The following is a 22629-nucleotide window of genomic DNA, read 5'->3' as shown; positions in this document are numbered from 1 at the left end:
TCCTCTTGCATTTCGACAAATACGAAATATTTGGCATCCATTACAAAACATATGTAAAATTGTTTATTTGTCTGGTGACAAAGAGACGTTTAACTTTAGAAAAAAAAAAAAAAAAAAAAAAAAAAAAAGAAGAAAAAAAAATGGTTGCTTAAGAATATAAAGAATATAAAGAATTAAATTATTGTACAATTATGCAATTGACAAATGTCGAATTATATAAAAACTATAACAAAACAGTAGCCTTTAATCAAATAATTTATACTACAAATAACCTCATTCAGCATTTGTTTATTGTGCGTGTATTACGTAATTATCAATGCATTTGATTACTTATTTTTCCATCTTTCTTGTATTTCCAGCAAGTGTGTGTATGCTCGTTGTGAAATATTTAACGCAGCGTTTACTTCTTGTAGATTAGGTTCTCCTATTAAACTCAGGCTACACAGACCTAAATTAACGGACAACATATTTATCGCATTGTTAGGCATTTACATAATAATGCTCATTATCCTATCGTTGAATATGAAACCTTTAATATTTACCTAAGTATGCGTGTAGAGGATCCGTACGCTTGTTATCGTGTTTACCAAATCCTCCCATTATTGTATTTTGAGTATCTAGAACAAATGCCCTGTTTTCTTCGCAATCTGATAATTCTTTAACACCGAGTAACTGTAACGTAGCTCCAATCCAAAAACTATAACAAGAATCAGATGGTTTACCGGGTCTTCCATGGAATCCTCCATCTTGACTCATAAGACACCATCTTTTTAATCTATCTAGTTGCTTCTCTGAAAGAACGTTATTAAGCTCGTTCATAAGATAAAGACTAGCCACTGCACAAAACGTAGATCCACCGTGAGATTCTAATCCAGGTCCTTGACCCACTGCTCCGTCATATGACTAAAAATAGAAATAAAATTTTCATTTAATTTTTTAAGAATTTAGTTCCACGACTAAGAAACTATGTACGTATTTACTTAATTATTACTACCATCTAGCTTTTAATAATCAAATTATAAATTACTTACTATGCTCTTCAGTATGTAGTCAATTGCTTTTGCCTTATTGATCCCAGACCAGTCATCCAGAATAGCTGATACACAGCAGGCACAATAAACAAATCTCATGTCGCTTTCGTAGCCCATAACCATAGCAGTAAAAGACCCATCAGGATTCTGACAAGCTCTCATTCCCTCGATAATAGACTCCTTATCAATTCCGCTTAAATCGTCCCCGAGAATTAATAGACTGGCTAGACCAGTATACGTCATCGCTAAATGGCCGCAATGATACTTTGTTTCAATTTCCTTAGGAATCATAGTGGATGATTGAAAGCCAGATCTGGGTCCAGCACCACTGATTTGCAATCTATAAATCCAATTTATTGCATCTTCCTTTTCTTCTCTTAAATAATCATCGAGAGCACCAAGTAAATCTAGGCCCGATATCGCAAAGAATGCAAATGTTAATCTCATAGCGTCGGGACATTCGCTTGGCATCATTTGTAAAATTATATGAAAGTATCTTGTGTGTTTCTTTTTCATTAGTTTTGGAGTCATTTTCGGATGAATTTTGGTCTGTATCTTGAATCTTGCTTTAATTTTTAATAGAAAATAATACAAAATTATTAAACAGCATAATTTACAATTTGTACATATTTATTCATTGTCCTTCAAAAGTCAATATTTATAAATAAATGTATTGCTAATGGGTTCATTTTGTTTAATCTGAAACAATTGTCAAAAATTAATATATGAATTGTTGTTCTCGATTGGTTTAACTTATCAAAGTTTTATTAATCACATTTTTGATATTTGCAACTTACTGATATAAAAATGTTGGCGATGCCTAAAAGCAATCTTTTTGCAAGATAACCTAAATTTTGTAAACATCAGCTACTCATGATGTTAATGATGTCTAGAGTCATCAGCAGCTACGGAGCTCAACTCTTTACTCGAAAATATGTGCTACGTGCATGCATAACTATACGCTTATAAGTCGAATACAAAATATATATATATGTTCGTGCGCGTGTGTAGGCGCGCGCGCGCGCATCTACGTACGTAAACGCAAATATACGCGAGTAAGTGTTTGCGCGCGTGTGTGCACATTGCGCGTAAGTATATATACTTATGCTGTACATTTATGTACTTTTTTATCGACATTCGAATTCTTAAATGAGTTTGCTTAAAGAGGTGCAGATGGCACTTTATACTTCGAAAATACGCTGAAAATTCCGATGTGAAAGAGATAAAATACCGTTGCGTATAGTTTTCCCTTTTCACACTTAACTCGGTACTTGCCTTAGCAACCAGGATTTAAATAAAATAAATGTAGTTAATTTAGTACTGTCATTACCAACCCGAGTATGTTTTTTTTTTTTTTATTTTGCTATTAATAAAGAGACAAATGAATATTTGTATATCATTAGGATAAAATAGTTTAATATCATATATCCACAATACTTGTATAATGTGATATAATAACGATAATAATAATAATTTTTATTAATTTTTAGTTTGAAGCTATTGTTATTAACGCATTTATCTATAAAACATTGTATTACAAAAGTAAAAGTAATTTGTCATCTATGAAGAGCATTAAAGGTCGATTATATATAATATTTCTCATAATGTTAGTAAAATCAATATACATGTATGCATGCACATATAATTAGCACTTTGGTGCATGTGGTAAGTTATAAATAAAAATATCGTTAAATACCTTGGATATAATATTTTTTCTTTAAATTTACTCAATAACCTTTGATCTAAATAGATCGTTTTAAAAAATCATTGCCAAACAACTAAATATAAATATGCACATAATTCTTTTTAAATTAACACCAAATGAAAATAAATGAATATAGAAATAGGTTATGTAGAAAAATTACAATAGCCACTGCCCTTAGTAAATAGCTTTGATTTATCATAAAACATCATGGTAATTTGTTAATTTCTGTCGTTGGTTTAAAAACCATTAAAAATCCATTTCATTATTAATACCGGATTTTATTTGGTTTTGGATATTCGAATTGGCGGTTAACTTATTTTTCAAAATTAATTAATCGTTAGAAATTATCATAAACATTGTCGGTCACGTGAATATGTAATAATTGAAAAGTGCTGATCAAACGCTTGATACTACCTACCACAAAGTGTCGCATGTCACACGAATATTCAATGATTCATATCGTTAAACTACCATATCGAATAAAAATACGTTACGGTCCATGCGATCTTTAAAAACGTGATATTTAAAGGGTCCGTGCATGCTCTCGCAGATCCTTGAAATAGTTTCCTCCGTAGCTCACTTAATGCAGGTGATACGAGTTTATACCATTGCGATATACGCGATCGAGAAATCATTTGGGCAAGCTGAGCTGTTCGGTAATGCGAGCCCAGGTCACCTCTGACCCTTCTCCCCGACACATTGAGATCCACGTATTTCGCACTCGATAACGGCTAAACAGTGCCGAAAAGCAAAAATTGCATTTACGCGTAAGCGAGGCTTCTTGGAAAAAAGCTGCACACACGAAAGCATGTACAGGCGACGGAATGCTACGTACCATCGGAGGCAGACAAGTGAGGCTGGCGAGTGAAAGAGAAAGAGAGAGAGAGAGAGAGAGAGAGAGAGCGCGAGCGAGAGAGAACACGGCTGGACGAGATGAAATAGAGAAAGACGGAGACATTCGGCGTTTAGCGCACCGACATAGGAAAGCGACGACCGGCGAAATACATTTCGCGGCTGCGAGTTTGTCCTTCGGAAAATTTTACGCGTATTTCGTAATATACTTCGTATTTTCTTCGCCAGCGGAAGAGCCAAGACTCGCGCAACTTTACTGTCAGACCCAGCAGTGCCATTTTCCGGGTCGCGGATGCCCAGGATGGTGGTTTATTCTGCTTATCGTTACCAGGTATAACCTCAACAATCGCGTGTGGTTCGCGTCTAACATCGATAGAACAGCATCGATTCAAACACACGGTAAGCCAGTTTTAAATTCAGACACTTGTTTTTTTCTTTTCTTTTTTTTTTTCTATCGCGACCGAGGATTTAAAGCACGCCCGCAGCTTTGTTATCCTTATCTCGGGCATATTGTCGCAATCGCCGACGATCGTTCACAAGGTCGTTCATATTGCAAAAGAACATATTCGGAGATTTCTCGTATGAACTCAGATTTATCCACAATGATAAATCACAATGGATCGTCGAAATTGCGATTTGCCTTGGTTTGCTGGTTTGCAGGTTTGCAGATTAGGCGGCATTTAATATGTATTTTGGATATTTTATGTCATTAACGATTAGCGTTTAATGAAAAGTTTGAAGAGAAAGAAAGTGAAGAAGGAAGATTCATTTCAACAGTTTTATGATGTGCGAATACAATGATTAGGGATGATTCGTTCACGACGGGGATAATTTATGAAATTATACAATCCCGTTCGAGGCCGTATTTCAAGAAATCATTTTATCTCGCATAAACGATCGATTTATAATATTACGTTGATTAAACAGATGTTACAATACGTACATTTTTAATAATATTAAGTACGCACGATAATATATATTTATAATGATTTGTGCGAGTAAAAAAAATTTGATTAAATTTATCTAGAATTACTCTAAATGACTCTGTATCAATAATTAATAAAATGTAGTAGTATTTAAATACTTTTTATTAAATATAAATCGAGTGTATTATATTCTCTGTATTGCATAGAATGCCTACATATAATAATTATTTTATTATTGAATTAAGAAAAAGTTATAGACGTTTAAGTTATGTCTAAGCATGTCATTTAAATTTTGACATTTAAGGTTGATGTTATCTTTAATGTAAATTATTAAATTTGTTTTTACGATAAAATAATATGGAGTTTTATTAATATTTATCATATAAGAAATATAATGAAATAAGTTGAAGTCTTGGAAAATAACATAAAGTTATTACTTATAATTATAAAAATCAGCAGAAATAGATAAATGTATAGTTAATTTTTTTATGAATGGATTTTACCGTAATTATTTAAGAATATTCGTCAAGGGATGATTGTATTATTTTTTAACTATTGAACATTTAACTTGTCATATAAATAAGTCTTTTTATAAAATACAAGAATCATTGTGAAATAATCAAGATTAATATACCATTTATTTTCCTCTATATATTGATTAATTGTGCCTACCTACATTTATATATATATATATATATATATATATATATATTATTTTTTTAATTATACTCTTATCAAAAATATCAGTTTGTTTGAAAATCATTGAATCTGACTACAATATTTTATAATACAGCTAAGCATGGATATAAGGTCGTGGAGTCAATTGGAGCATGATTAAGTGTAATACAATGCATTACAAGGTATTATTTTTAAGAATAATGTTAAATTATAATAAAATAAGTAGTTTTAATATTATTGTTAAAATTAATTTAATTTAATTAATGTAATATTAATTATTGAGATGTTTAAAACCATCTGATTAATTTAAATTTACAAATCCGTCATAAATATTATAGACTTAAATTCAATATGTACTATTTCTATTAATATTCTTATCTTGAAGTAAAAAAGGCTGTTATACAAATTTAAACTAAATACCAGAAGTTGATTAGAACTTTATATAAAGATATAGATAACAATTAAAGATTTTATTGTACTTAATTTATATAAAGTATATAAATTATAAAAAAAAAGGCAATTTTAGACAAGCGTAGATCGCAGTGTTTCGTGTTATAAATTTGAAATTTCTAATTCCAAATGAAATGAATCAATGGTATATTTGATTATATGGCTAAAGAAATAGTATATTAATTAATATCTGAAAAAATTTTTGGTATAAAACAGTATCGATAACATTGCTTTAGCACTTCAAATTAAGAATTAATTTTATAGATTTTAGGAAAGAATTCACTTAAATGCGCATTTAATGAAAATATAAACATACTTGTATTATGTAAAGAAAATGGTTTCTACATATTAATATTATTGATTATAATTTTAATGTAAAAATTTTTTGTTACCAATTATTTTCTTTCAGATTATAAGTTATATAATCGAAACAAAATTTTGGCTAATATTTCCTTTATTAAGATGTTTATTAGGATATAAAATTGAGATTATAAAAGCGTTGAAAGCAAAAAAACTGGTATTACAATTATCGTTCATATTTTACTTTACTATAAGCATTTTTTCATTTAAAAAATAGTGTCAAATATGAATATGAATTGAAAGAATTGGCTCTTTACTATAAAGACAAACTAATGTTAATATAATTGTAAATCATTGTACTCGTTAATAAGTAATAATAGATTGTTTCTTACAAAAAGATGATGTTATTTTCCAAATATTCAATAAGATTTACAAAATAAAAAAGTAAAAATTATACCAAGCTTTAAATATATACATATAAGCATTCAATTTGTGATATATATTTAAGTTTTCATGCCTAATTAATCAAATGTATTCCTGCTATATCCTTTATCCTTAAAAATACTTTGAATTGTATTTGTAGTATACATTTTACATAATAGCTTATGGGATCTTTGTTAAGGGATAATTAAAAAAAAAAAATATATATATATATATATATATACATATTCTCTCAACTGTTTAAAATTAATTAACAATATGACAATTCGTTTCCTAATACGTGTTTCATAAATGAAAAATTTTCTTCAACAATTCTTTAAAAAATTTTTTATAATCAGTAGAAAGTAAAAGAAAGAGAAGTTAGCATTTACCAAACGATTAAGAGTTGCGATTGATATAGTAAAACAACGAATTACTTTTGCGGTATTTATAACTATACTCCATGGATTATCAATACGGTAAAAAATTCAGTGTAACCCATATTAAATTGATCAATAAGAGCATCGAGAACCGAATAATCTCTTGTCCCATAGTACTTAACGTGTTGTTGATTAATTTTTATTAAAAATCTTATCTAAATTGGGCCGTTTAAAATTATGTGAGCATTATATTATTTGTAAATGAAAATTTAATCGAGCAATCAAAGGCATTTAAACGCTATTGAGAATTTAAGAGTAAATTAAATTAAATACGAATCCTATAGCGTAAATAAAATAATTTTAAAGAATAAAAGAATTTATACGCTCGCGCGCGCATTCGCTTGTATAGATATAAAATGTTGTCCACGAGACCATGAACCAGATGGCGCATAAGTAAGACATTGTTCTAGCAATCGTCAAATGAAAAAAAAAAAAAAAAACACGAGTTGTAAATTTAAAAGATTTAAATTTTCAATGTGCCGTACGGGTGTTCGATTGCATTGCCATAACGTCGAGCACTAGATTTTGAAATCGTCTATAAAAAAATAACGCCGATCTGTCTCCTACACAATCACGTCTCGTCTTCACACTTTCCTCCCCAAATCTTTATTGCGTAGCCTGCAAAAAAAAAAAGAAAAAAAAAACCCTACAACATTCCAATATCTCGTGGCGCGCGCAGTTTATTACAATCCAACGCAAATAGCACGAAAATGGCTTCCAGGCCATCTCGCCAGACGACGACTGCTACGACCACTACTATTCCTGCTACACCAACAACAACACCGACGACTACTACTACTACTACCGCTAGTCCAATTGCCGCCAGACGTCCCGATCATTCGCCGTCGCCAAAAGACCCCCTCCCGCTCCAACCCCTGCAACGACAAATAACGAAGAGAAGAGGAAGAAACGGCTGCGGCGACGGTGGCGGCAACGCAGAACTCGCGGTCGTCGCCTTCCCGACCCGAGCGATGCACGCGGCTCCAACGGACGGGCCAATCGCGCTCGACCTCGCTCTCCTCGTCGCTCTCGGCTCGGATTGTGTTTTGTCCGTCTCTTTCGCTCCACGCGGGCCCTGCGTCACTCGCTCTCCGATCCCCATTCGTGCGCACGACCTCTAATATACGCCTCTCGCGATTCGTACGTGGCACGCCCCGAACGTCGGTGAGCTGAGAGGCCAGCAGCAGCAACGCGCGACTTCCTTCTCCGGTTTTGCGTGCGCTGCTCCTTGCTCGCTCTCTCCTTTCCGGGACTCTCTGCGAGGAAGGATGGCTCAGAACAATTACTTCGGATTCACTCACGGTGGCACTCAATATGGGTATGATTAAATCTTTCTTATTAATCAAGAGGGCCCGGGATTTGGGATCGGTCTTTGGGATGGGATGGCGGCGGAGGCGGTGGTGACGGCGGTGGCGGCGGCAGTGGCGGCGGTGGCGGTTAACGGATAGCGGGTAGCGGGTTGCGGGTGGCGATGACAACGGATCGTCGATGGGGCGGTGGGACGAGGGGACGATGACGATGACGATGACCATGACGACGACGACGACGACGACGACGACGACGACGACGGGGTTGTGCTTATAGTGGCGACAACAGCGGCGGCGATGGCCGCTTAACTCGCTGGGATAATGCTTCGAGATACGATGATCAACTACGGGGACGAGGTCGCGTTGCTCGCCTCGCGTTCCTTTTCCTTGCCGGCACGTCTCAGCCGCCATTACCCTCGGTTTTCTCGGAGCCGCTTTGGCGTCCGACTCCACGGCGTCCTTACCCACCATCGAATTCGCACCCCCCCCTCCCTCCCCTCCATTTCGCCCACCCACTCTCTTTCTCTCTAACCCTATGTATCGCGTCCTCGTGGTGACCGGAGAGGGAAGGGAACAAGAAGTACACTCGAGGGCCCACGGACGTGATCTTGTAACGCTAACCGAAGATGGGAAGCCCCAAAGGTGCCGTCTTCCCTTCTCCGCCAAACCATGCGAGAACGCGTGGAATCTTCCATTATACGCATCGCGTGCTTGGTTCCGTTCCGATTCGGGCTCGGGTTTGCCGAGGCACGCGCCCCATGCATTATCGAGCGGCATTCGTTTCTCTTTGATTTTTTCTCTCTTCGCACGGGCACGCGCGCACATGCACATGAACAGGAAAATGAACATGAACATGAACATGAACATGAACATGAACATGAACATGCGCACGCACCCATCTCTCGTTCCTGGACGATGCCACTCGTACTAGGTTCACCGTACCCTCTTCCCCACCCTCAATTTTCTCACGTTTCTCTCGCTCCTCGTCCCTCCCCCCCCCCCACCCCGCCCCTCGCCCATCCTTCATCGCGCTCCCTCTAGCGTTACCACCCCCGTCGTCTCCTTCCTCCCTCCTTCCTCCTTCCTTCTACCGCCGCTGTCTTTCTTCTGCCCACCATGGTCCCTTCGCCGTCTTACCCCCCTCCACCCCGCCCCATCCTCCGTTACTTTGACAACGACTCTTCACGAGTCCTGAATTTATTGCAAAATCGGGCTGCTCGATGCGAGAATTATTTGCCACTACGTTTCTTACGAGGCGTTCGATTATTGTAGCATTAGGATCGATCGATCGATCGTTTACGATGGAATTTATGCTGAATAATTATTGACACCATACAGGGCCACTAGTGCGGCAGCCTACCAGACGGGTCAGGCTGGTTATGCCGTAACACCGGCGGCGACGGCAGCTACTTACACTCAACGACCTGCTGCCGCTGCAGCAACTGGCTACGAAACTTACCAGGCAGCTGCAGCTGCCGCTGCTACGGGCACAACATACGCTGGTGAATATTACATAATTATTTTTCGGCTCGGGTCTTTCTCGTTTAATGGGGGGGAACATTGATGCGCGTTATTATGTAGTTCGTTTGTGCCGTCGAATTTCGGCTAGTAAACTCGAATTGTTGACCCTTATATTTACAACCGCCTACACAACTCTCTCTCTCTCTGTTTCTCTCTCTCTCTCTCTCTCTCTCTCTCTCTCTCTCTCTCTCCCTGTCTCTATCTCACACGCACGCGCCCGCGCGCGCGCGCGTACACACACACACACACACACAGGCGCGCGCGCTCTCTATATCTTTCTTTCTTTCTCTCTTTCTTTCTCTCTTTTATTCTACTTTAGCTACAAATCCAGGAACCGTACCACAGACTTACGATTACGGTTACGGTCGAGCAGCACCCGCTGCGACATACGACGCCACGAAAACCTATTATCAACAACCTGCCGCCGCTGCGACTTATACAACCACGGAGACACATTATCAGGCTGCGAAGCCTGCCTACAGTACAACCAGTGCTTATGCTGGGGCGCCACGACAAGCTACGACCACCGGTCAAGCCAAGACCTATCAGGCGTCGAGCACGGCTTATCCGCAAACGAATCCCTCACAAAACACAACCTATTCGTCGGGCTACTCAGCCCCGGCTGCTCCGGCTGCAGCTCCAACCGCAGCCACCAACAGTAAGTATCTGAAAAAGTTGTGGTTATAGGCATTGGTTAAAACCCGTGGCAGTCTTGAGCAGACAAACGTGTTATCGTAAGACTTGTGCCTCGTTCGTTGTGAGTGATTTACACGAGTAAATATGGGCGTGCGATGTGTTGTTTGTTGGGTTTAGGTTAGCGAGTATATTCATGGAAATTTAAAAGAGGAATCGAATCGATGGGACGTACCTTATTCCTCTAACCAACGAATAGGGCTAACAGAGTACACAAGTTTAAGAGAAAATTGCATTCCATTTATGTAATACGCACGATGTACTTTAGTAGAATTTTTTATTTCGAGGTCGTTTATCAATTTGTCAATGTTTCATTATATCCATCCTGTATGCTACTTTCGAGTATTCATAAGACAATGCCGACAATGTACATTTTTGAGCTATGTATTTTAAATGTATTTCACCGTAAATCAATAATGTTCTATTAAAGCCGTGATGCCTGTCGGTTACCTTGAATTGTCTGTTGAATTTTTGCACTTTGTATGAAAAGTTTGTTTAACATTCTTTTATAATTATAAATCTGTTTACATGCGTACTATTTATACAATTGTATAAGGAGTTTTAAAGAAAGAAAAAATCTAGAAAAGCATCCATGTTTAATGGTCGAACGTGCAAAATATCAAGTTCTATTGATTTTTTTTCTTTATAGCAAATTGGCGTAGTAATAATAAAGAGTCCGTTGGGAATTTTTTTTATTATTTTAGCAAAGTGGAAACCATGTTTTAAGACAGTTTTTCAATATGCGTACTAATAAATAGATCATCACCCAGTTTGTTTTTTTCTTCCCTTCCCCGCGAGGTAAATAACCTCGTTACAACGTTAGAACGCGTCGTGGGAAATATCAAATGCGCAAAATTAAAAATTCCATTACGAAAAACTGATTATTAGAGGCAATATTTCAATACATCGTTCATCAACGATGACTCAATTCTATTTCAAATCACCTATTCGTTGGCCATTCTATAAAACCTGTTAATGAAAATGGGAACGAAAGTAACTTTAAAAATTTATTAACAATCGAATACCTTTTCGACAACAACTATCGTAATTGTAACGAGAGTGCGCGCGAGGTTGCTCTATTATTTCGAAAAATCGTCGTTAATTTCGAGAGTGATGAAGGGTCACAGATAACTACCGAAGGCAGAATAAAAGCGTCAAAGCACTCACGACTTAATTTCATTTTCTTCAGAAACGGCGGGCACAGCGTATTCCGGCTACGACGCAGCACTGTACAGCGCCGCGACGATGTATGTCGCCCAGCAAAGTGCCAACAGCAACTCGACTAACCCGAAGACGAGAGGTTGGCAGGGCTACGGACGTAAAGGCTTCGGATCGGGAGCCGGAGGTGGAGGCGGTGGTGGCGGCATGAAGGCCATGCGTCCTAAGCAGCCACCCAAGCCCCAGCAGCTGCACTACTGTGACGTGTGCAAGATAAGCTGCGCGGGGCCCCAGACCTACCGCGAGCATCTTGAGGGCCAGAAGCATAAGAAGAAGGAGGCCTCGCTGAAGGTACCTCAACAGCCACCCGCGCGAGGTGCCGGTAACTCCCTGAGGTGCGAGCTCTGCGACGTCACCTGCACCGGCAACGACGCCTACGCGGCTCACATAAGGGGCGCCAAGCACCAGAAGGTCGTCAAGCTGCACACGAAGCTCGGCAAGCCGATACCGAGCGCCGATCCGACCGTCCTCAATCCCAAGCCGAGCGCCGCCAACAAGGCCGACGCCGCGAGCAAGGCCGACGCTGCCAAGAAGGGAGTTATCACCGCCACCCCAAAAATTAACTTTGTCGCCTGTGAGTATCGTTTGCTTATCAATTATCACTTCTCGCTAGTCCGCTCTGCTCTTTCGTCTTTTCTTATTGTCGATTTAGCTACTTGCATGATAAAACAGTTCAGTGTGAATTTACACGCCAATCCGGCAACTTTTAATTGTCCACGAACATACATAAAGTAATAGGATAAATGTTTGCTTTTCTGTTTGCTCTTCTGTTTTATTACAATGGACAAATCAGACAAGAATTAAAAGTGTCTAGTAAGCTCTATTGATTAGTGTGTCGGGCTTACATTTCATTTCATTCATCAAGATAATGAGATGAACAATAAAATAAAAAGCGGACAAACAAATGATTCGGATTACAGCTTAACTGTAATTACGATGATTAAATTATTGTTTAAAATACGTGTAGTTATAAATCCTGGTGTTATCGAGTTATTTGAGTACGTTACAAGTTTGAAGTAATCGTGCATATCGAGTCTTTGTTTTTCTTTAATTGATTTTGTTTATTATTTAAGCATTTAAATGTACTCCGATGATAGCTTGATAATAAAATTTGCAATAACAGCAAAGAAAAAAAAATTACTCCCAAATTCAATTGGTGAGCCCATAGGTAATTGAAAATGAAGATAATACGATGATTCATTATGAAGGGAAATAGGCGAGATAATTACAATTACAATTGTCTCGTATAATCCCTTGTATTTTGAGTAAATCCTTCAATATTTGATATACAACAATTTAATTTATTCCCATAGCATAAAATTCAATTTTATTGTTCCGATATATAATAATTTTATCTTAAGTGTGAAATAACAAATGTGACAGCAAAAGCAAATAATCCTTCATTGGTCGGATGCTAATTGAATTTCTTGCAAGTTGAATGAAAAGTTTCAATTTTCAATGCAAAGTAGTGGAATTAAAGTGGAACGGAGAGGGGGTGGGGCTTTAAATGTAACATACAATTTTTTACGATAAGGCAAAACATTTTGTTTTCAGCTGGAAATCTAGGAACGGTGAATCAAGGCAATGACTCAAAGATCGACGACAACGATGATGGTAATGAAGAACAGACGACCGATGAAAAAGATATTCAGCCTGTTGGTCAAGAATATATCGAGGAGAATAAGTCAGAGGATGGCAAGATAATTAGTTTCAATTGCAAACTTTGTGAGTGTCGTTTTAACGACCCGAATGCCAAAGACATGCACATGAAAGGTCGACGGCATCGCTTCGCTTATAAGAAAAAAGTTAATCCTGATCTTGTTGTGGACATGAAGCCAAGTCTCAAAGTACGTTCCTACTGTAATACATTAATTTTTGCGACACTTAATATTAATGAGTAAGTGGATTAGGGCGAAAGCGGAGAAAGTGCAATAACATTTGTTTATAGTAAATCTCGGAAAGGATAGAAACTTGCGTTTCCTGTAATTAAAAATGAATGTGTGTATCAAGGTATCGTTGATATATCGAGACGGTATATGTATTTAGTCACTTAGAGACAATATGAAAGTAAACGATTTTCATTAAATTAATTGTTAATAAGTAAGATAACATAATAACAATAGTTGAAATGTAGTATTTGTCATCATTGTAATAAGAAATCCAAATAGTCATCGAATTAGTATTAAATTGCCCGAAGAGAAAGCTTATTATATTCTGCGATCTTGAATTTCGTTCTCAATTTCATACACTCTGCAGCAACGAAAACTATTGGAAGAGAAACTGCGTCACCAACAGATGCGCGATGAGTATATGCGCCGTCGTGATGAGATGTCGCAAATTGGCCCCATGGGCCCCATGGGTCCTATGATGGACGAGGAGATGATGTACTGGGAAGAACGACGTCGCTACGAAGAGGACTGCGAGTATTACGAGTGGTATCGTCGGTATGGTCGTGGGCCAGGTGCTCCACCGATGCCCAGGCCGTTTCCTGGTCCACCGCCCATGATGATGTTTCCAGGCCCGCAACGGCGATCCGACACCTCGGATGATAAACATGTGATCGCGCATCACTCGACAATTTATCCAAAGGAAGAGGAATTACAGGCTGTTCAGAAAATCGTATCGCATACAGAAAAAGCACTTAAGTTTGTGTCAGATGCCCTTGCTGATTCAGGTAATGCTGAATTTTACCTACCTCTGCTCTTGAAATAGATTATTTAATGTAAAGGGATTTTAAAACGTCTACAAACACGAAATCAATATTTGCTTATCTTGTATGTATCATGTATGTTTGTATATTATGTTTGGTAAATTAATTTACATTTACCTTGTTCTTCGAAAGGTGGAAAAAATAACAGTCGATGCGAACAATCGGAGAATTGTGTATTAATTTGATTAAACCGACTCCCATGTATTCTGCATAATTTCTTAAGAATATCCTTTATTTAGCAAACATTACTCGATGATACGTAGGATACTCGTAAAAATTTCTTTCTCTCTGTGTGTGTGCGTGTGCGTGCGCGCGTGCGTGTGTATAATAAATAAAACGTTGGTATAATATTTACATTTAAAAGTATTATCTTGCATTTAAAATAAATGTTATTTATTAATAAGCTACATGTTCAGTTATTTGATTTATAATCAGTAATTCACTTAAACTATTAGCGCCAGCAACAACTCCTGCCAATACAACAAACGTAAATTCTAATGACGCGTCAAAAAAGGACGAAGCCAATAAAAAGGCCGCTCCACAAAAGGAAGACGGTAGCGATGGTAATCTGTTCTCTTTTCAAAAAGAAAAGGAGGACTCGAGAATTCTTCGAGGTGTTATGCGAGTAGGAAATTTGGCCAAAGGTCTTCTCTTGTCGGGAGATAACCATGTCTGTCTTGTAGTATTATGTGCCGAAAAACCAACGAGGTTAGTTACAAAACCATTGTGTAAGCATGAATTCATAATTATAAGTAAGTCGATTGCTTGCTGCTGATCGTAATTCTACTAATTAATAATATATTATTCAACGTCAATTTATCTTTTTAATTTAGAATATTCTGATAAAAATTGCAAATAGTAAATGATTTTCTGCACAATTTTTTCAATGTTTCATCGTCTTTAATATAGATGTATCTTGGAATTACCGTTTTAATCGCTATTCATTGTATAATATAAATTATGTGGGTTCTTTTTGTTTCTTATTTACCCACAAATGTCGTACTACAGTATGGCTGTAATTAAGGATACGATAATATTCTAAGCTCTACTGAAAATATTGACGAAGCAAATTATTAAACATAAGTTACCTCCAAACCTAAAGCAAGCAAATTCCTAGCATTAAGCATAAATAGCGATCTAATTTTAATTTCATAATTATTTATTATTAAAAAGATTCAACATTGACGTCTGCGCCTAATTAATTAAATTAACAATTAATATTATGTAAATTTTAGAACTTTATTAAATAAGGTAGCAGAAATCTTGCCAGTGCAGTTAAAAACTGTAGCTCCAGATGAAACTTATAATGTTGGCAAGCATCCGGAATCGGCAGCTTTAACAGTATCGGGAGGAACGGTGACAGTTAGTGTCACTCTAACCAGTCCTTTAATGCGCGATGCAACGAAACCAGCCGCCCCCGCAGGTAATTCAATCGTCTCTTGTATTTGCACCGGCCAAGAAAAGGATAATCAAAATATGAGTTTTTTCAATGGGACCTCTAAATAGAAAAATGGGCTTACCATCTCCTGTTACTTTTATTATTCTATTACGTACTTATATGTCTGATGATTAGAATTAGATTTAGTTTGTTCTTTTCATGGCCTGGAAAAGGTTTTGAGTTAACGTTTTTTTCCAAGCACCAGGTAAGCGGCAGTTTTTCACAGTTCCAAGGACCTCGCGGCGATGTTGCCAGTGTGTATACATATAATACGCTCTATAATATAAATTTAAATCTTCTTAACGTAACGGCATTTGTTTGTATTGTATAACTCGAGAGTATGGAGTTTCGCGTTTTACAAACGTACAAATGCAGTAGCGTTTAACGAAGTTTTATCGCACTTCAAATAACTTGATTCACAAAAGAAAATTCTTTACGGGAAAGAGAGAGCGTAAACTTGATACATAGTAAAGTTTCTTTCGTTCGTTTTTATTATCATTAATCAAATTTTGAAATATTTAAGTAAAATTAGAAGAAGACGAAAAAAAAAAAAACAAATTTTATTTCTTGTTTTATATTAGAAAAATCAATGTAGTTTACGATTTAGCGTATCCGATTCACGTTTACAGCAGCTAGCTAGAGTCTCCTTCAAAGAAGAGTTTTTCCTGTGATATCGCATTATAAACGTGAAAACGCTTTCGATATCCGGAAAACAACGCTGAGGCAATCTGAAAACTATGGACTTTTTGATCATGCATATGAATAATACACCCTCTATCTCTGAGTGTAGTTCAGTATGACGCTTAACGTTTTTTTCGTATCTGATCCCATGTGTAACAGACAATGATAGTGATAGTTTATCATTTGCAAATATTATGTTTTTTATTTATAATTAATTCCTTTTCCATTTTTTGCAATAAAGTAAATAAATGGCACTATCAATTCTGAGGTATTGAGATTATCACTTCCATAGAGCTCGTGTCAGTTATATGGAAATGAGTAAAATAATAATAATAATTAAAAAAAAAAACGTTTCTGCATCGAAGCACACTCTTCAACTCCAGTTTAATTGTTTCTTTATTTTATTTTATTTTGAGTAGAGATAATGTAAATGAAAAAAAAAAAAAAAAAAAAAAAAAAAAAAAAAAAAAATTAAAAAAAAATGAACAAAAAAAAATTACGATAATAAAGAAGAAAACAGAGATAAGAAAAATTTATTTCACAAATCTAATGCGTAGATACATTAAAAAGAAATAAATAAGATAAATTAATTAACAGACTAATACAAAATTACATATGCAAAAATAGAGGGATACTTTTCCAAGCTGGGCATGATCAAACACTCTAAGTGTTGTCTAAGCGTGTTGTGCTTTCTTTGTTGGAATCTCAGATAATGCTGGACAGCAGCAACAAGGAGCTGCCCAACAACAAACGACGCCCGCGACGCCGGCCGCGACGAAACCAGATCCACCAGACGTACTTCCCAAGGCTAAGTGTTTGGAGGCTTTAGCTGCACTGAGGCATGCCAAGTGGTTTCAGGTTTGAATTCAACTCAACCATTCAAACAGACAGTTTTATTAGAAAACAGAGAAATTTATGAACAAAATAAACAAACAAACAAACAAACAAACAAATAAATAAGTAAATAAGTAAATAATAATAATAAAAAATGAGAATAAATGAAAAGAAAAGAAGAAGAAGAAAAAAATTGATTCACGACATTTGATTTTGATAAAAGAAAAAAAAAAGAGACTTTTAACGTTTATAATAGTGACATTAAACGTCGAGTGCAAGTTGTCCTCTCTCTCTCTGTCCGCAAAAAAAGTCTATGAAAATCATACAAGGATAAAGCGTAAATAAATAAGCAAAGGGAACATGTAGGTTGAAGAAAACTAGCTGTTTTAGTAACTTCCAGCCTTGTGATCCAGCTTTTGTTTTTCTAATTTTAATCGTTTATCCGTAGCATGGAAATATCTATGTGTTATAATATAGCGTTTTTATGTAAGCTCCCATGCATAATCTCGTTTGAGCACACTCTGTGCCTTAATTATGCTTTGGCAACCTTAGATTGAGCTTGGAAGTTGTTTGTGAATACTAATAAATCTCGCTGAGTATAAAAAAAAAAGAAAAAAAAAAGAAAAAAGTAAGTGAAGGGAATGGGGTTGACTTGTGTGGATGCCTTTGATAAGCAAGTGCCAAGAGTGCGATCAAAACAGATTATTTAAAAGCATGAACTTTCAAGCAAGTATAATTTCATGTTATTGGCTTATAGTCAACATGCGACTATACTTGTCTGGGTTCATTCCAATTTCTCCTTTTAATATTTGCGACATCCAGAATAATATGACAACACTATTCTACTTAATTACTACTTAATTACGTTATCATTACCTTACTTACTACTAAGCTCAAGTTTAAAACGAAAATTCACGTTTTATGTAGTTCGGATTAAATTTTATTTATGTTAATTACTTGTTATTTTGCAAACATTTTTTGTCAATGGGATTGATTGATTATTCTGGATCATCTTGCACCACGTAGCCTAGACTGAGTCTGTTCTAGGTCTGTCTTAGAAGAAGAAAAATAAATTTATGCATTCGTATTAAAAATACTTAGTAAATTTATTTGAAACATGTGCGCTCGCTTTATTTTGTTTGAAATAATACGTACAATAATAAAAATAACCACTCGTTGCGTAAATTTTCAATTTTCGATGCTTTTATAGTTTTATATATGAATGTGCTTTTATCGAGCACCAACAGCAATAATAATAAAGAGACAGACAAGCACATGCACACAGTGTGTCGATACGTGTACCGGGTGTTTTTCACCTATTAAGTCGACAATTTTTCTCGACAATTTTTCGACGGAAGTATATATATATATATGTGTATATATATATATATATATATGTGTATATATATATATACATACATAATATTGCCGACAGTCTCTTTGGTGATAATTTTCTTTTTTGTATTTACGGTGACACGAACACATTATAAACACCCGGTCATATTGATATGGGCTAAGTATAAGTATAAATAATATTGAACGGTATGATAAACAAGTAGGCACGAGGCTGGAAGAGTAGTGCTAAAATTCGCACAGAGCAAAGTTTGAGCTAGATTAGGTTGATATTCCAATGATTTTATATAACCTTAATTGGTAATGTATGCATAATTGTTATTAACAGGCTAGAGCAACTTCGCTGCAGAGCTGTGTTATGGTTATACGCATAATGCGCGATTTATGCAATCGCGTACCAACCTGGGGTCCACTAAATCCATGGGTATATATCATTATACTTTTCACTATAATTTTTAACTTTACAAATTAAATAATGACTTCATTTATTACCATTTGCATGGAGCATTATTTCAATTTATGAGTTAGCAAATTTATAGCTTATTAAATATTCAAACACACACATGCGCGCACACATGCATATGTTTATATATATTATTGTTATTAATTGGCTATTTTAGTGTGAAAATAAAATGTGAATTATAAAATTGAATTAATATTATCGGTAAAATAGCAGTATCTATTAATTGTGAAATTGTAAAATTTTAAGATAGCTTATATATCGTATGACATTGTTATCGGTAATTATAAAGTATTTTCTGCTTATTATATATGTGATAAGTTTAATAGCATTTAATCAAATTTTATCGGGTCCAACATTATTTTTAATGCGATGAAATAAATACAGTACATTGGCTAGCTTATTAAGTTCAATTTTACAATATCCCATAAAAGTATTTATGGCAAAAGTATCCAGATTATGTTCTTGGTTATTTTTTTTTTGTTTTTGTTTTTTTTTGTTTCATAACCGATGCAATTGAAAATGAAGAGAAAAAAAGAAAAAAGAAAATGAAAGCAAATGTTTCAAATCAGGGTTTCAAAACTGATTTGAGAGTATTATTACATGAAGAAATTTCACTCCTTTCACTGTATACATAATAGTTACAACAATGCATTCTTATAATTAATCATAATTGAATATAAAAAGTATGAAATGATTCGTTTTAATGGTAACATTGTGAGTTTTTGATTGTTGGAATAAATAATATTATTTATCAATTAATTTAGGCTTTGGAGTTATTGACTGAGAAAGTGCTTAGCACCGCTGGTGTACCACTCAGTCCAGGAGCAGCACTGCGACGACTTTTGGAATGCGTGGCCGGTGGAATCTTACTTCCAGGAAGTCCAGGTGGGTTGTTATAACATTAACGTGCAATGTTTTATTCGTAAGAAAATTGAATGATGATAGCGATGACGAGACTGAGAGCAGCATATCGTTACTTATCGATTTCGAAGACAAGTTTTTTGGATTCCTGGTCGTTTAGTAACGTTCATATGCCGTTTCGAGGATTATTTTGGCAATCTGACAAATTTGCCTAGGGCATGACATTTTTACATATCCTTCTTGCTACCTCGCATAGAGCTAAAACAAATTCTGTTTTCCCATCCGCCTAGGCTTGTCGGATCCTTGCGAGAAAGATCCAGTGGACGCGATCGGTAACATGACGGCCCAGCAGCGAGAGGACATCACTGCTTCGGCACAACACGCCCTACGACTTGTGGCTTTTCGACAGATACACAAGGTCCTTGGTATGGAACAATTGCCACCACCTAAACACAAGGGCGGATCCTTCACCCGTAAGCGAAGACGCGATAATAGCAATGGTGAAAGTACAGACACAGAGGCATCAAAAAAGGACAAAAAAACGGAAGAGATTAAGATGGAGACGGACTCCAAGTAGATTTCACCAAACACATTCAATTTAATACTTAAGTCATAACTTATAAAAATTGAGATCAACAAAAAACACAATGTACACGGAGAAAATGTTTTCCCTGAAGTATGTATTGTGTCGATTGCTTTGTTTTTGAGATGTAGGAGAGATGGAATGAATCGTATATAACAGAATTAGAAGCTACTTTTCTGGGAGAAGCCTTTAAAATCTGGTATTATCGAAATATACTTTTTCTTAAGCACGAAAAGGTAAAGTTCATTGCTGACGAATAGCGATAGTTTAGCAGTGTCATTATGTGCTTTTTAAAAACAAGCAATTGGTACAATAATTGTTTTAAAAGTAGTTTTTGTCAGAGGGGAGGACAGTAGGCATTGTGATGATTAGGTTGAACTACTTATTTAGCTATGCATCTTTAAAGCAAAACAGCAACAGTCACAATTGTAATGTGAACAGAAGCTAAGTCGATGTGGGAGCTGTGGAGATTTGTAACTTTTGGAAGTTAAGAGTAGATGTAGTTTGTATTGGGACTTCATGTGTATATTGTGTGTGTAGTTTTACAAAGAAGCAAAAGAAAAACACTTCAAAGTAAAAGACTTGTTATTGCAACAGTGTGGTTCAAAGTTGATCTTAAAAAATGAAGATTTCCTGTAAGTGCATGGAATTTAAATGTGAACCCAGTCTTTAAAAGCACTGAACAACTTTATTAATTGTTTGACATATAACTTTAATCGAGAATAAGACCAAAATATGCTCCTTGCAGAATTATATCTTTGATTCTCCTACGTTATAACGATGAATTCTTTTCGGAGGCGAATGCGTATGGCTTACCGCTGTATTACAAAAAAAAAAAAAAAAAAAAAAAAAAAAAAAAAAAAAAAAAAAACACGTCGCTGAATAATATGAAGAAAATAAAGAAAAAATTAAAACGAAAAGAGTTCAGAAGTTTGATTTACTTAATTAATCCACTTCTCCTGCCAATTCTTATAAAAGGAAATATTTATTTGTAAATGATACAAAGAAGAATGTCTGCAACGAGATCATGAAAGAATTTTTGCACTAACGACCGCACATACAGTACACTGTGTTCGTAAGATATTGTTTATAGAATTATAGAAATCACATAATTTGTAACTGATTTGAAAACTGCTGTATTTATCCTTGGATCGATAAGTGATGCTGCAGTTTTAGATTTGCGTGTAGAGTAGTTTTTCACTCGTTTTATATAAATTTCTGATATCAAAAGCTGAAAGAATTTATCACTTTTTTCATTATTATATATAATACTTTTACTTAAAACAATTTCATTAATATAATATTGTATCAGAAATGTAATTTTAAATTTCGAAATAGTTATATGTTCCTAATTAAATCGTAAACTATTTACATTCGCATTGCGCTGTTTAATAAAAACATAAAAACTTTATACATAATTTTATTATCTCCATATTATTTGTGACAAGGAAATGCATTTTTTCCTGGTAAAACATAGGCTGGATCAAAATTTTATAAATATATGCATAAAATTTATGCAGTTCACTTGAGATTTTTGTCTTAAGTTTATATAAGTAATTCCTTTATTGTGCAATCACAAGATTTTTGTAACAAAATGCAATGTGTTGTTAAGTGAGCTTACTTTAAGTTAAGTACTGGAAAAAAATAAACTTTTCTGTTTGTCATTCACATTAATTAAGAACCCCCATTGACGTCTATTTTCATTGTGTTCATCGTTTTCCTGCAATGAATAAATAATAATTTATAAAATACATTTTTAATCTTTTACGTTCATTGGCTGCTCATTATTTATATCTATATACCTACACACACACACACACAGTATTTAAACTCTAAAAGAGAAGAGAACAAAAAGGAAAAAGAAAATGAATTGACTTGAATTTGTTTTTTTTATTCTTAGGGAGAAAAAAAAACGTAATTTTAGTAATTTATCATCATTAATAATAAGTATTTTGTATATCAAAAATAAATAATAAATATAGCATAGATATTCTCAATTTTTTTTTTTTATGAATAGTTTGATGTAATTTTGTTTTTGAATAATTATTCTTTATTATTTTTTTTATTTATCTTTAATTATGAAAAATGCATAAATAAATCTTTCTACATGAATTTGTTTGCATAATTTGTTATAACCTTTCTAGCGAATATTAATACGTTGATAT

At 35.2% G+C, this 22629-nt stretch overlaps 2 protein-coding genes across 4 annotated transcripts; one reads left to right on the top strand and one right to left on the bottom strand.

Annotated features, from left to right (window-relative positions):
• Positions 1–268: 268 nt before the first annotated feature.
• betaggt-I (geranylgeranyl transferase type-1 subunit beta) lies at positions 269–2000 on the bottom strand. The gene is made up of 4 exons (XM_011506195.1): positions 1829–2000; positions 1032–1730; positions 543–903; positions 269–448 (listed from the first exon to the last, which is right to left on the bottom strand). The coding sequence occupies exons 2-4, from the start codon at positions 1560–1562 to the stop codon at positions 327–329; spliced, it is 1014 nt and encodes a 337-aa protein (XP_011504497.1). The 5' UTR covers positions 1563–1730; positions 1829–2000; the 3' UTR covers positions 269–326.
• A 5693-nt stretch (positions 2001–7693) lies between these two features.
• Positions 7694–21314, top strand: Zn72D (Zinc-finger protein 72D). Of its 3 annotated transcripts, none has more exons than XM_011506193.1 (12): positions 7711–8120; positions 9448–9611; positions 9962–10288; positions 11513–12115; positions 13096–13388; positions 13798–14215; positions 14707–14959; positions 15487–15674; positions 17080–17228; positions 18886–18981; positions 19785–19905; positions 20172–21314. In XM_011506193.1, the coding sequence occupies exons 1-12, from the start codon at positions 8071–8073 to the stop codon at positions 20456–20458; spliced, it is 2949 nt and encodes a 982-aa protein (XP_011504495.1). In that variant the 5' UTR covers positions 7711–8070; the 3' UTR covers positions 20459–21314. The 3 variants fall into 3 exon arrangements, with proteins under 3 accessions (XP_011504496.1, XP_011504495.1, XP_011504494.1); XM_011506192.1 differs by having other exon boundaries at positions 9950–10288; XM_011506194.1 differs by lacking the exons at positions 18886–18981; positions 19785–19905; positions 20172–21314 and having other exon boundaries at positions 7694–8120; positions 9950–10288; positions 17080–17315.
• Positions 21315–22629: the final 1315 nt, after the last annotated feature.

The sequence above is a fragment of the Ceratosolen solmsi genome, unplaced genomic scaffold (assembly GCF_000503995.2).
Source record: "Ceratosolen solmsi marchali unplaced genomic scaffold, CerSol_1.0 scaffold7, whole genome shotgun sequence".
Lineage (NCBI taxonomy): Eukaryota > Metazoa > Arthropoda > Insecta > Hymenoptera > Agaonidae > Ceratosolen > Ceratosolen solmsi.
This window is presented reverse-complemented; position numbering and strand designations above follow the sequence as displayed.